The 13,865-nt window shown below is 46.5% G+C and overlaps 1 protein-coding gene across 3 annotated transcripts in view; it reads left to right on the top strand.

Annotated features, from left to right (window-relative positions):
• LOC147722518 (enoyl-CoA delta isomerase 2-like) overlaps positions 1-13,865 on the top strand; it is a 340,043-nt gene that overhangs the window by 212,399 nt on the left and 113,779 nt on the right. For all 3 annotated transcript variants that reach the window (XM_086965044.1, XM_086965041.1, XM_086965042.1), the window contains exon 7: positions 2,130-2,250. In XM_086965044.1, coding sequence (XP_086821170.1) covers positions 2,130-2,250 — 121 coding nt within the window. The remainder of the gene's footprint in view (positions 1-2,129; positions 2,251-13,865) is intronic.

Raw genomic sequence — 13,865 nt, forward strand, 5'->3', positions numbered from 1 at the left:
CCTTTGGTAGCCGATAATTGCAGGATCACAGGCCAAGGAACGGGAGCTGCTCAATTAGGCGGCCATTCCGCTTGCGCGCCCTCTAGCGCCCCAACAGTATCGTTTCATTGTTGCATTAATGACTTTTTTTATTTTTGACAGGTGAGTCTGGGTTTGGCAGATGAGATTGAACTCTTTTGAGGTTTGACTTGTTTTCCTTCTCTGCCATCATGGCACCAGTGTCTTTCTCGTTTCTAGGGGATCGCATAAACATGGTTCCTGTTTACTTGGATGGGGTATGACCACTCCAGTAATGTTCTTAGTGGACCAGCACGCCGTCGTGTACCTTGACCGTTTGTTCAGCAAGGTTGGTGCTGTATATTTTTGTTCCTCTAGTCGTCTAGTTACTGTCTATTTGGATGGGGAAGACTTCCAGTATTCTCAGTATTGTTCCTAGCGGATCAGTAACTGCTGTGTGGGTGTACCGATGAATCTGTGCGCTGGTGTGATATGTATTTATTCCACCAGCCGACTTGTTTTTATGGAGGAATAGAAACTCGTAGTATGTTTTTGTCACCGACTGGTTTATTTTCAAGACTGCGGAGTCATGCTATTTAATCATTCATGCTGGAGCCCGGCATCCCGCAAAGTTAAGATTCAAAATTGTTGAACTTCAGTTATGCAGGTCTCTTACTCAGCTCATTCATTCGTGTTTGCACTGGCACTGGCATTTCGCAATGGTGAGGTTCAAATTTATTCAGTTCTTAAAGCACTCCATTCAGATATTGCTTGTTCACTCGCTTTAATAATACCTGATATTCATGCTTGTGATTTTATTCATTCGTCGGATCACTATTTCAGGCTCTGGTAACTAGAAGGTGGGATTGTATCCTCTGGAACATAGACAGCATCTCACGGAGCATTTGCATATTTCTCGTTATGTAGGATCACAGTGGATCGTTACAGTGTTACTTTGAGGCAGAGCTGCTTGCTCACACCGCCATCTTCCTTGAGCTCCAAGCCACGCCCCCTAGTAGTAATTGTAACTTTTAATAGCACACAAGACCAATTGATATGCCTTACGACTTTTCAATCAGTTGTTGCTTTTTCTTTGTGACGTATGCAAGCAAATTTGAAAAAGTAAATTTTGCTTGTGAGAACTATACTTGTTGTCCGTGGCTTCCTTGACTAGAGCACAGAAATGCCTCTATTAGAAATTGAATACAGATTATTAGAAAAATAACTATTTAATTCCAAAAGCTGGCTCTTTCAACATTGAGGTTACAAATAATAAGTTGGCCTCTCATTTTAATTTATTGTTGTACCTATCCTGCGAGAGCCTTGTTCATAGTTTCATGTTTTTTAGATTTATACGGCTCCCTCTATCCTTTATGCTTTCACAGAAAATTAAGGAAACCAACAGTGAATCACATTTGTTCACTAAAAATGTGTTATCCAGCCCTTAGTAGGCCTCCTTCTTAAGCATGGCTATTACATTGTCGAATTTCACACGCAGATACTGGGGACGGCTCACCAAATAATTACAACCATGCAACCAAGTCATTCATGGCTCTGCTGTTGTCACAAAGTGCTTTACATGACTTTCATTCCATTATAACTTAAATCATTGTAACACATTATAACATGCAGTACTCTAAGAAAGCTAGACGTATCATTTGAGCAAATTGATATTGAATGTCCAAGAAACGTTCCTGTTGGATAAAATATATTATTTCCTAATCTCAAGAATCATAAAGTAAATATTTAACGGACTAACAAATTATATCGTTGGACAATGGTTTTTTGAACTATTTTAAATAAGTTTTCACAATAAATAAACATTTCAGTTTTAGCCTTTGTGAAAGTGTGGCCGCCAGAGTTTTTTTAAATTATAGAATTTTATATTTGCCGTTCTAAGCCTTTCCTGTCGCACACTTTGCTTCCTTTTCCCTAGTGTTTAGTTCTCTGCAACCTCTGCTATATTTTTGGAATAATTTTTTTTTTTTTTTTAAGTTGATAGGCAATGCACATATGAAACCTGAAATCAAACTTAAAATTGTTCATGTATTCTAATGCACTGTGTGATGTTTTTCTATCAACATTCTAATCAAATCCAAACAGAAACTTCATGTTCCACTCTCTATTTGCAGGAGATTTGTGAGTAGTTTCATCGACTTCCCCAAGCCACTTATTGCAGTAGTAAATGGCCCAGCTGTTGGGGTCTCTGTCACCTTACTTGGATTGTTCGATATTGTGTACGCTACAGACAGGGTAAGTTCTCTTAAGTATTGCATGGTGTTTAAACCCACTTAGGCCTTAAGGGCAGAAGCCTTGAAGGCAGTGCTTAATATGTGTTGGTGTTTTTCAGTACCGGGTCATATTTATGGGATTACTCCACGTGATCTTACTATTTTGAACCTGAATTGTCAGTGCTCTGGGAGAGGATGTAGTCCTAGACGCTGGCGAACTGAGTTTGAGTCTCAGCAAGGACACAACATCCTGTGATTCTGGGCAAATCACTCGATCTCACTGTGCCTAACAAAAATGAATGTATCCATCTGTAACAAAACTGGTGCTCATTTAAAGCGCTCTGATAGCCAATGTCTCGGGTCTAGTTTGCGCTATATAAAACTCTAAAAAAAAAAAAAAAAAATTAAAAAAGACAAATCCCATGTCTAGCTCATGGGTTATGCTGGTACTGTGGCAGTGGCAGGGCTGTTGGTGGTGCTAGCAGCAGTGGAATCATAAGAAGTTCCTTCGGCCCTGGCAATACGTTTTTTACAAACCAAGCATTGTGTGAAGACAGTTTGTTTCTTCAGCTAATCTGGACATGTTTGCCAGTGGTACTGAAAGGTCTTTTCCCCATTATCCAGTAAATAACTGGCTGAGAGCAGGTAGCACTCTTATAAATTATAGTTTACTTTCATAAATCTATTCTCCCCTAGTATTAATTAGTTAAAGCCTTGGAGGCTTGTGTGTGATCTACCTTTACGTTTATTAGGCAAAGAGAAAACGTAAGTGAAGAGAAAAATACTTCTCAGAGAATTGTTGAATTTAATCATTCTGATAGACATTTCAAGTTTCAAGGCTCATCAGAAAAACTTCAATCCCTGTGCTCCTCAAGGCTTAAAGGTGGCATCATGCAGCTTTGCACTGACTTCGTACCGTGCAGGAAGTGATGGAGCAGAGCTGCTCAGCACAACTCCTGCACTTATGTCTGTTCCTTTCTTCCAGGAAGGAGACATTGGTCCCACACCATTTGTGAGATAATGTGCCCTTTTGCTCCCGAAGGTGATCCAGGGCCCGAAGCCAAAGATTTACATCACCAAACAGAAAATGTTATGGAGAAAGTACAGGTCTCGCTCTCACTCCAAGTCGCTGGCCCTATCCTAGTCACAAATCTGCTCCCACTAGAAATCCATTTCCTGCTATAGGTTTTTGGGTAAGTCGAGGTCCAAACACATCCCATCACTCTTGCTCAAAATAGAAGGTGTGAGGGCATTAGGATGTACATTATACTCCTTTCAAGTCCCTGGTTCCAGAACCAATTAATCATCTAGTACTGTTGTGACTTGACTTTCTTGGCCATTGTCTAACCCCATGGCACATAGTGGCTCCCGAGGAGTCTGTGCTGTTAACCTTTGGTGTGTTCCTGACTCTCTTTGGTATGCCATCATGCTCCAATGAGCCGCATGGGCCACCAGTTGTATTACAGCTGGATGATCTTCCTCCAATGCTTTATGCTTTCTTCTGGACTATTACAGGGCATATGCCAACTCTGGTACAGGCTTCAATACGGGTCCCAAGATCCAGGCTGAGTCACGAGTTTGACTGATGTGACACTACAGATTCATGGCAATGCATCTAGTTGTTATGGTGCTGACTCTAACCTGATGGTTTTACTGCAGCGCAACTATTGGCTGAAGCTCCATTCTCTTTTTAGCTCAGATTCTGACCCTTCACATAGAGGGTTTCTCACAACACTGATGAGAAGGAGGAGGGTATGAGCTATTCCCCTCTGAATATGTATTATACTTGGATTTACAAAATGCTAGTGGCTAGACACCTTTCCTGAAATGGAGATCGACTGACCATATGGGCTACCAGCTGAAGAAAGTGCCTTGTTTGCACTGGTTGTCCGGAGGGCTTCCAGTGTGCTAAATCTGCAGTTGCACCATTGAGGCAAAAATAAATGTTCTGACAGAAATTCCCTAATCCGTGCCAATGACCTGCAAGTCCTTACCACTATTTAATGATGACCTCACTGATGCTTTGATGGCCACATGGTCCAAATCTTGTTCTTGCTGCCAGTGAGCTGGCCAGTAGTCTGTGACATAACCTGCACCCGGAGATCCACACTTTGTAACCAAGCACTCTACACCTGAGCGTTACATTGTGCAGGCTTCCAATATCCAGGCCAATTCTAATTAATTTCCAAACAGTACTCTAGATTGGGAATTCAAAAGGTTTGATGCATTTGGAAAAAGGATGTTGTCTTCTGCATGTTTGGCCTTTTGGCCTATAAATGTGGTTTGTTTACTGGGCAGGTACACACATACTCTGTGGGACCTGGCTTGCAAGATTTTGGTGGCTGATCCCTGGAGGGAATTTCTTTTACTGTGATGATAAATTTCATTTGTTTCAGAATTTGCAGTAGTCCTGTGGATCCTGTGGATCACTGTCTGTGCCCAAACATACTTAAAAAAAAAAAAATTCACAGAGGGAAACGGGCCCTTCCCAATGGACCATTTCCCATTTGTGAATGGGTTACCACTTCTGTAGTAGGGGATCTCTGTGTATAGTCATAATCTAGTGAATAGTCCCGCCCATGTGCGTGGACCCCGGCTATCAAAAATAATCTCTTAAATTGTCAAAAAATTGCAGAACTTTAAAGACACTTAAGAGAGAATTTAAAGACAAATAATGCAGCCTATATCCACAGGCTACACTGTCCAGTACTTCAACTAGAAATTCCACCAAAAACACCACACCTACAACACAGCCTGCCCAGTTTCTTCACAGAGAAACTTGCCTCTACCAGTAAAAGCCTCTGGAATGATAGAGAGTAAGGCCTGGACAGACAAGCCCATAGGCTGTCATTATGTGGCTTATATAGGATACTGTGCCTTTAAGAGAACTTTCCAGAACTTCTCCCAGTATCCCAGAATGCACAGCAGGTCCCTTTTACTTTCAGTTCTTTTTTCCGGCTTCTGCTAACAGGACCCTGGTGCATTGAGCTCTCCCCTTTTCAAGGGTTTATTGGATTTTTGTGCACTTTGTGATTTAAGTGTTTTCAGTTTGTGTCTTGGTGCTTTCCCTTCACTCCTGTGTGTTTGTTCAGGCTTTTTAGAGCTCTAAAATGCCTGCTCTTTTGGACAAATGCCCAGCATGTGGGAGGAAGAAGGCCAAGACTGATCCACACGACGTTTGCATCATCTGCCTTCCTGAAGCACATGTCCCTGAAGAGTGTGACATCTGCAAGAACCTTTCAGCAAGGACCCTAAGGGAAAGGCTGAAGATTAGGCTTCAAGGCCTAGAGGACAGGCGGCTGCAGGTGGGTCTGGGCAGACTGGGAAGGCTCCCTCTGCCTCTGCTGAGGCCTCTGGGGGACTCCCCAGAGGCAGGAAGACCAGCAAACGGTCCCGGTCTCCGTCGACGTCGATTGCATCGACGACGACGTCGAGAGGGATGACGACTGTGTGTTCACCATCTCCCCGGGGCTCCGGGTCGAGAAGACGGGGAAAGATCGACGTCGAAGGGCCGGGGTAGGCCTCCGTCGAGATCCCAGTCGACGGCTTCATCGTCGTCTACGTCCGCGTCAAGCCATCGACATCGAAGAAGGTATGGCAGGCGTCGGCGCTCGCCGTCGAGGCGACACTGCCGTTCGCCGCCGAGAAGACAATCGGCGTCGAGAAGACTATCGGCGTCGAGGGGATCCTCGACGTCTAGGTCCTCGAAGAAGCGGTCGGCGTCAAGGAAGAGCTGACGTTCGTCGTCGAGGACTGAACATTCGACGTCGCGGAGGCGGCGTTCGGCGTCGAGGAAGAAGCGTTCGACGCCGCGGAGGCGGCGATCGACGCCGGAGTCACGGAGACGACATTCGACGCCGGAGACATGACGCTCGGCGTCTAGGAGGAAGAGATCGGCGTCTAGGAGTTGTTCAAACTCTCCTAAGCGGCGCAGAATGAGTTCTGGCGCCAGAAGTCACGCTGGTTCTGGTGGAGGGAGACGGCGATCGCCTGCTGGAGGGACTGGTTCATAGTCCCCTCCCCCGAAGAAGTCACCGGGCTCGGTGTACTCAGTGGTTTATACACCACCTCGGCCAAAGGCCCCGCCTCCCCCTATTCCTAAGGAGGATCCTCCCATCAACCCTCCACTCCCGCCACTCCCTCCTCAGGACAACCACCACCACTTCGCCTCGTGGGCCCGTCCCTCGGTCGGAGATACCCTCCGTTCCTCCGCCAAGATCGGCGTCACTGCCTCCCCTTCCAACACCACCTAAGGGGACGGCAAAACTGAAACCTCAGGATAAGCCACGGAGAACACCTCCATGAAACCTGCGGAACGTCCACTGACTGGGAGATCGCGTTCTCGTTCCAGGAGGAGGGAACGATCACGCAACAGGTCATCCACGAGATCGAGACGATGCCACAGGAGGCACAGGTCTCGTTCCCTGACGAGGTCCTCAGAGACCAGGGACTACTCTCAGACTCTGTCGGAGTCACCAGAGACAAGAGTATCACCTGTGGACGATCTGGTGTCCTTTCACGACGTCCTGTTAAGGGGTGCAGCTAAGTTGGGCATCTCGTTGACGGTGCCCACTCCCAAGACGTCGGTAATTTTCGAGACGCTGCACCAAAAACATCTGTCTCGACCATTACTGCCACTGGTGCCGGGCCTGGAGGATCTGGCCATGGACCTTTTTCTCACCCCGGCGGTGACTAAGGCGGCCCCCTCGAGACTACAGAAAAAGTACTGGGCTCCCGATTCGGATCCGGCCTTTCTAAGAGTGGAACCCCCTCCAGACTCTGTGATAGTGACGGCGGCTCGTAAACAACATGCCACCACTCCGTCATCCACGGTCCCACCAGATAAAGAATCTAGGTGGATGGATTCTGCTGGGAGGAAGGTTTGTCGTACGTCGGCTACGTCTATGAAGGCGGCGAGTGCTACGGCCCTGTTGGGGTGCTACGACCGCGCACTCTGGGAATCCCTCCAGCAGTTTGTGGAACACCTGCCTCACGACAAAAGGGAAGATTTCCAGGAGGTGCTAAACGAGGGGATGTTGGTGGCGAATCAGGTCATCCGTGCTGCGGCCGATTCTTCCCTCCTGGCGGCGCATGACTTCTGCCATGGGATTTACCAGAGACGGCACGCTTGGCTCCACCTCACGTCGATAAAACCTGACGCCCAACAGAGGGTTGCCAATTTGCCATTCTCTGGCGATACTCTGTTCGGGAAACATGCGGATGACGAAATGGCCCGCATGAAGAGAGAAGTGGAGAAGTGTGGCTCACTGGTTAGAGGCGGCAGACCTGGAAGCAGAGGTCAGCCCGGGACCAGGGTTTAATTCCCGGCTTGGCGGGGTCTTGAGTCCTAAAATGTCCATGGACTCTACAATTCTCGCTCCGGTGCCTACTCGATTCACGGGTTCACACTCTGCGACTCTGGGAAATAGCTTGCTTAATCTCCACAACGGCCCCTCGCGGCGGGATGCCTGGCTTTCACCTTGCGGATACCCTGCCGGGGCTATCTCTCAGGGGAATACCAGGACGGGTTCCCTAAGCAAGCGCTTAGAAACCGCTCGGTGATTTGCACTATATAAATTCCTGTACATTTACATTTACATGAAGGCTGAGGCTGAGACTCTCACGGCTGTGGGCCTGGAGAAGCCCAAAGAGACAAAGAAGTCATACCGACCATTCCAGAGGCGGTTCGGCTGACAGGGCAGAGGGCGTGGCCAACCTTCGGGACAGCAGCAGCAGCAACAGCAGTTCCGAAGGCCGTTCCAGAAGCGCCAGAAAGGCAGAGGAGGCCAACAGTCGGCAACAGCGCTAAAGGCCCGGCCGGGTCTAGGCCCTGAGCGCTTACTTCCCCTACATCCGTTACCCACTCCGGTGGGGGGGAAGCGTTCAATTTTTTCTGGCAGAGTGGAGAAAAATTACTCAGGACAAGTGGGTGCTGAATATTGTTTGCAATGGATACAGTCTTTGGTTCACCAGCCCGCCTCCAGCAATTCCGTCGGTCAGCTCGCAGTTTCAACTGCGCGAGCTTCAGGCGAAGGCAGATATCCTGTTATGGAAAAGAGCGATAGAAGACGTTCCTCTGTCTCAGAGAGGAAGAGGTCTGTACTCCCGGTTCTTCCTCGTTCACAAGAAGGACAAGAACGAGTTCAGGCCCATTCTAGACTTAAGGCAGGCAAACAAGTGGATTCGCAGAGAAAAGTTTCGCATGCTGTCGTTGCATCAGATTTATCCTCAGTTGCAACAGGGAGACTGGCTATGTGCTATAGACCTACAGGATGCGTACTTCCATGTGCCCATTGCACACAAACACAGGAAGTTCCTGCGATTCCAAGTCGGCGCCAATCATTATCAATGCACAGTACTCCCATTCGGACTGAAGTCTGCGCCGAGAACATTCTCGAAGTGCATGGCGGTGGTAGCAGCACACCTGAGGAAGAACAAGGTGTTCGTCTATCCGTACCTGGACGATTGGTTGATCAAGGCCTCCTCCTTCTCGGAAGCTCGAGCGCACTTCCAGAAGACGTGCGTTCTCTTGAACAAGCTGGGGTTGCACATCAACTTGTCCAAGTCTGTCCCGACTCCGGTCCAATGCATACAGTACTTGGGAGCCTCCATCAATACGCTGTCAGCAAGCGTGTCTCCTTCGGAGGAGCGATGCTTATCACTCCTTCGGAAGGCTCAGGCTCTTATGACCACTCCATCTACAACAGTGAGGACGGTGTCTTCTCTACTGGGATCGATGGCCCCTAGTATCTTCCTAACGCCACACGCACGACTGCACATGAGACCATTGCAAGAGTGCTTGGAGGACCAGTGGGATCAGAGGAAAGGATCTTGGGACGACAAAATACGACTGTCTCTGCATGCTCTTCAGTCTCTGAAGTGGTGGTGTTCGGCGGAGAATCTCCTCAGAGGGGTTCCCTTCCACAAGGACATTCGCACGCAGACCGTCGTGACGGATTCTTCCCTCCACGGCTGGGGGGCGCACTCCGGAGACTTACAGATTCAAGGAACGTGGTCCCCGACGGAGTCCACGTATCGCATCAATTTCCTGGAACTCAGAGCTGTTCACTTGGCACTGAAGGCCTTTCATCCGTCCTTCCAGACCAACTCTCTGCTTGTACAGACGGACAATATGACCACGATGTACTACCTCAACAAGCAGGGGGGTTCGAGATCACGCACTCTGTCGCAGGAGGCGCAGGCGATCTGGCACTGGCTTCTGGCCAGAGGACTGACGATAACGGCTACCCTTCTACCATGTGTGCAGAATGTTCAGGCGGACGCACTGAGCAGACTGATTCAGGAAAACCACGAATGGGTCATAAACGACGAAGTACTAGGAGAAGTCTTTGCAAGGTGGGGGACTCCAGACGTAGATCTGTTCGCCACCGCCGAAAACAGCAAATGCCGAGACTTCGCCTCCAGGTACTACCAGCAGGGGACGCTGGGGAATGCGCTATGGATCGACTGGTGAACCGCTTTCTGTACGTTTTCCACCCATTCGCCTGATTCCGGCGGTACTCATCAAGTTGGCCCGGTCCAGGGCGCGGATGATACTCATTGCCCCGGAATGGCCCAGGCAGTGGTGGTTCACGGATCTGCTTCACCGGTCTCTCCTTCCTCACATACAGCTGCCGTGCAGTTCGGGGGGGCAGTTGATGCACCCCAACCTCTCGTCTTTGAGTTTGGCGGCATGGCTCCTGAGATAGTGCAATATGGCCATTTGAATCTACCTGAAGATTGCATGGACATACTGAAGGAGTCTAAGAGGCCTTCCACTCGGACTTCCTATGCTTACAAGTGGAAGAGGTTCTGTATCTGGAGCAAGTCCAAGAACTATGACCCGACGACGTGAAAGGAAGATGTCATCCTTCCTTACCTTCTGCATTTGGCGCAGTCTGGCCTTAATGTTCATTCCATTAAGGTTCATCTCGCTGCATTGACTGCCTACAGGAAATTCCCTTCACAGACGTACTTTTTTCACATCCCTGTGATCAAAGATTTTCTGGAAGGCTTGAAGAAAGTATTCCCTCCTGTATGGCTTCCTTCGCCTTCATGGGCATTGAATGTGCTGCTGTCCAGATTGATGAAGGAGCCTTTTGAACCTATTCATAAGGCTTCCTTGCAGCACCTGTCCTGGAAGGCGGCGTTCCTCGTGGCCATTACATCGGCCCGCAGGGTGAGTGAAATTCAGGCGTTGTGTTGCCAAGAATCTTATACTGTATTTCATGCTGCTAAGGTTGTTATGCGTACTCACCCTAAATTTCTTCCCAAGGTTATTTCTGATTTTCATGTCAACCAGACCATAACTTTGCCTACGTTTTTTCAGAATCCTTTATCTCCAGCGGAAAGGTCTCTACATTCCCTGGATGTTAGGAGGGTGTTGAAATTGTATCTGGATAAAACCGAAGATATTCGTAGGTCAGACCAATTGTTTATCAATTATGGATCGGTCAGGACGGGTCTTGCTACCTCTAAGCAGTCCATTTCTAGGTGGATTGTGTCCTGCATACAGTTGTGTTACCAAAAAGCTAATAAGACCTTAGGAGGTAAGCCTAAGGCTCATTCCACCAGGGGGCAAAGCTGCCACGACAGCCATGCTCCGTAACGTGCCGATTGCAGAAATCTGCAAGGCAGCCACTTGGAAGTCGGTTCATACCTTTGCTAAGCATTACTGTCTGGACACTGATGCCAGAGCAGACGCTCAGGTTGGACTGGCTTCGCTGCGAAATCTGTTCGCACCGTAGTGGTGTTAATTTTCTTCTCTCCACTGCAACTTTGGTGTGGGGATGGGCTTGCCATTCTATTCACTAGATTATGACTATACACAGAGATCCCCGACTACAGAAGGAGTAGTTTCTGTCCTGTAACTCCAGTTCTGTAGTAGGGGTATCTCTGTTATAGTCATAATCGTTCCCCCGCCTCCCCGGTGGAGAAAGTTATTCATGTAAGGAATGCTACAGGTCTGGCGTGTTACGCCTTCAAAAAGAACTGAAAGTAAAAGGGACCTGCTGTGCATTCTGGGATACTGGGAGAAGTTCTGGAAAGTTCTCTTAAAGGCACAGTATCCTATTTAAGCCACATAATGACAGCCTATGGGGCTTGTCTGTTCAGGCCTTCCTCTATCATTCCAGAGGCTTTTGCTGGTAGAGGCAAGTTTCTCTGTGAAGAAACTGGGCAGGCTGTGTTGTATGTGTGGTGTTTTTGGTGGAATTTCTAGTTGAAGTACTGGACAGTGTACCCTGTGGATATAGGCTGCATTATTGGTCTTTAAATTCTCTCTTAAGTGTCTTTGCAGTTCTGCAATTTTTTGACAACGTAAGAAATTATTTTTGATTGCCGGGGTCCACGCACATGGGCGGGACTATTCACTAGATTATGACTAACAGAGATACCCCTACTACAGAACTGGAGTTACAGGACAGAAACTACTCCTTCCTTTGCGGTCTCAGTAACCTTTCAATATTTTATGACAAGATTTTGGTTGCGAAACATTGGTACATAGCATACAGATTCGCCATTTGGATGGGGCACCTGCAAGCCCCTTACGAACACTGAATCGGTATCCATTTGCAATTCCATTTTATGAGTTAGAACAACTTTTCTGACAACTAAAATAGGATTAGTATGTCTTATAAAGCATTTTTACGGTCACAAACGAAATTGGAGCTTCTGTTACCATGGAAATGCTTTGGGCAGATTTACTATTGTCCTAATTTGTAATTTCGCAAACTGCAACTATTTTATTATTGGCTTAAATTTTTCTTTCAAATTATGCAATTACATGCTGTTTCTCATTTACTTCATGTGGGGAGTTTATAATTCAAGAGAAATTTGTTTTTCATTCTGCGCTCAAAGTATTCAACCAAATGATCATTACCAGTTTAAAATATTTAATTAAGAATCCCAAGTTAACTGTTTTATGATTCTCCAGTTGTGTGCAAACATTTTGACAGATTTTAACTTTCCTATATTAAACACATTTTGGTTATTACTATCATTCTGAGGTGCTATTCTATTCTATGGCTTGTTTGAAAAAACTTCCGGTACAGTCAGGAACTCCATCCAGCAAAGAAGAAAAAGCATCACAGTAAATTAGAAACCCCCTGCTATGTAGGGGAAAACACAGGAGCCTGTTCACAAATCTTTTTTCCTATGTGTAGGTATATATCTTGGTGGTGTTGTTGGTGTGAATTATTCCTTGTTCCTAAAGGTAAATCATGCTTACTAAAGGGGGAAAAAGCTTTGTGATTCCGGGTAATGAGTAATCATGTCTTGGAATTCAGTACTAAATTTATGTTGAGAGGATTACAATTAAAAGGTTTATGCTTTTGTATAGAAATGAAGGTATTGCATTGAAAACGAAACAAGTGCATATGATTATGTTAAAACAATGTATTTTTTCATTTGGCTATTTAGAGCCGTTGGTCCAAGGTCCAATTTGCCAAGTCTGTTTAAATGTCTCATTAGTATTACTATACAATTAAGAACTAGTAGAAGTAGCGATTTTCTAACCTCCCTCAACTCGTCTCAAATCTAATCTTTACATTACGGTTTTTCGAAGCAATGTTGTTAGAGCTGGGAATCATCATTTACTACGAAGGCATCCCCACGCATAACGTTTACCACGGTACACTTACCACGCAAACGTTTTTTCAACGTGGGTGCCTTCGACGACCGTCTTCACCACGCAAGTACATTCTGCGTGGGTTGGGGGGAGACGTGGTATTCCGTCCAGTCGTGCTGGGGGGGGGGCTGGGGGAGGGTTGGGGGGGCTGGGGGGGTCTCCCCCCCCAAAAATAACAACAAATATGGAGCGAGTTACATAAATAAAAAAAAACGCTCTTTAGTATTTTTGAAGTAAAAGGAAAGAGCTTCCCCCAAAGACGTGCAGTGTACGTCAAAAAAGCAGTCCTTTTTTTATTTTGGTTGACGTGTTTTGACGCTTGTTTCCATGGTGGATGGAAGTAAGGGCTGCTGGTGAAAGACGTGCAGGTAAGACGTTTCTACGCGTGGTATAATCCTTCGTTGTAAATTCCAGCGTGGTAAAGCCACTTGCGATGTAAAATTCGCGTGGTAATGCCATGCGTGGAACTTGTAATCGTGGAAAAATCATATATTCGTTAGAGCTAGCCAACAGGATTATTTATTTATTTTTCAGTAGCTCTGTAGCGCTGCACATTATTCTTTACTTCAGTGTGCTCAAAGATTTGAAAGCAGTCTACTTTGTGAAAGCATAGGAGAGGTTTGTTGGATTAGGTGCGGTGGGAAACTTTATCTGTCCCCGTTCTCTAAGACGGTCACTTGGAAGAGAATGTAAATAATCACGCTTCTAGGCGTGTGTTTTTTAACTACTTGTAATGTCAGTTGGTTCACAGGTGTGGGTACATGGTATTCATGGTCCAGTGCTTCTGAATTGTTTACTTCTGTCGACCCCCCCACTTAATAATCACTGGACCTCAGGGATGTCCATAGAATTATTATTGAAATTCAGGGACCCCCACTGAGTAGTTACTGGAAGACGAGACCCCAGACTAAGCATTTTTGATGATTCAAACCACAATACAATATGCAACAAATATCAAAACAGGCCTTAATCAAACAAATGCACAAGTGATGGAACATATTTAATTTGCA

This window comes from Lissotriton vulgaris, chromosome 4_1 (genome assembly GCF_964263255.1).
Source record: "Lissotriton vulgaris chromosome 4_1, aLisVul1.2, whole genome shotgun sequence".
NCBI classification, from domain to species: Eukaryota; Metazoa; Chordata; class Amphibia; order Caudata; family Salamandridae; genus Lissotriton; species Lissotriton vulgaris.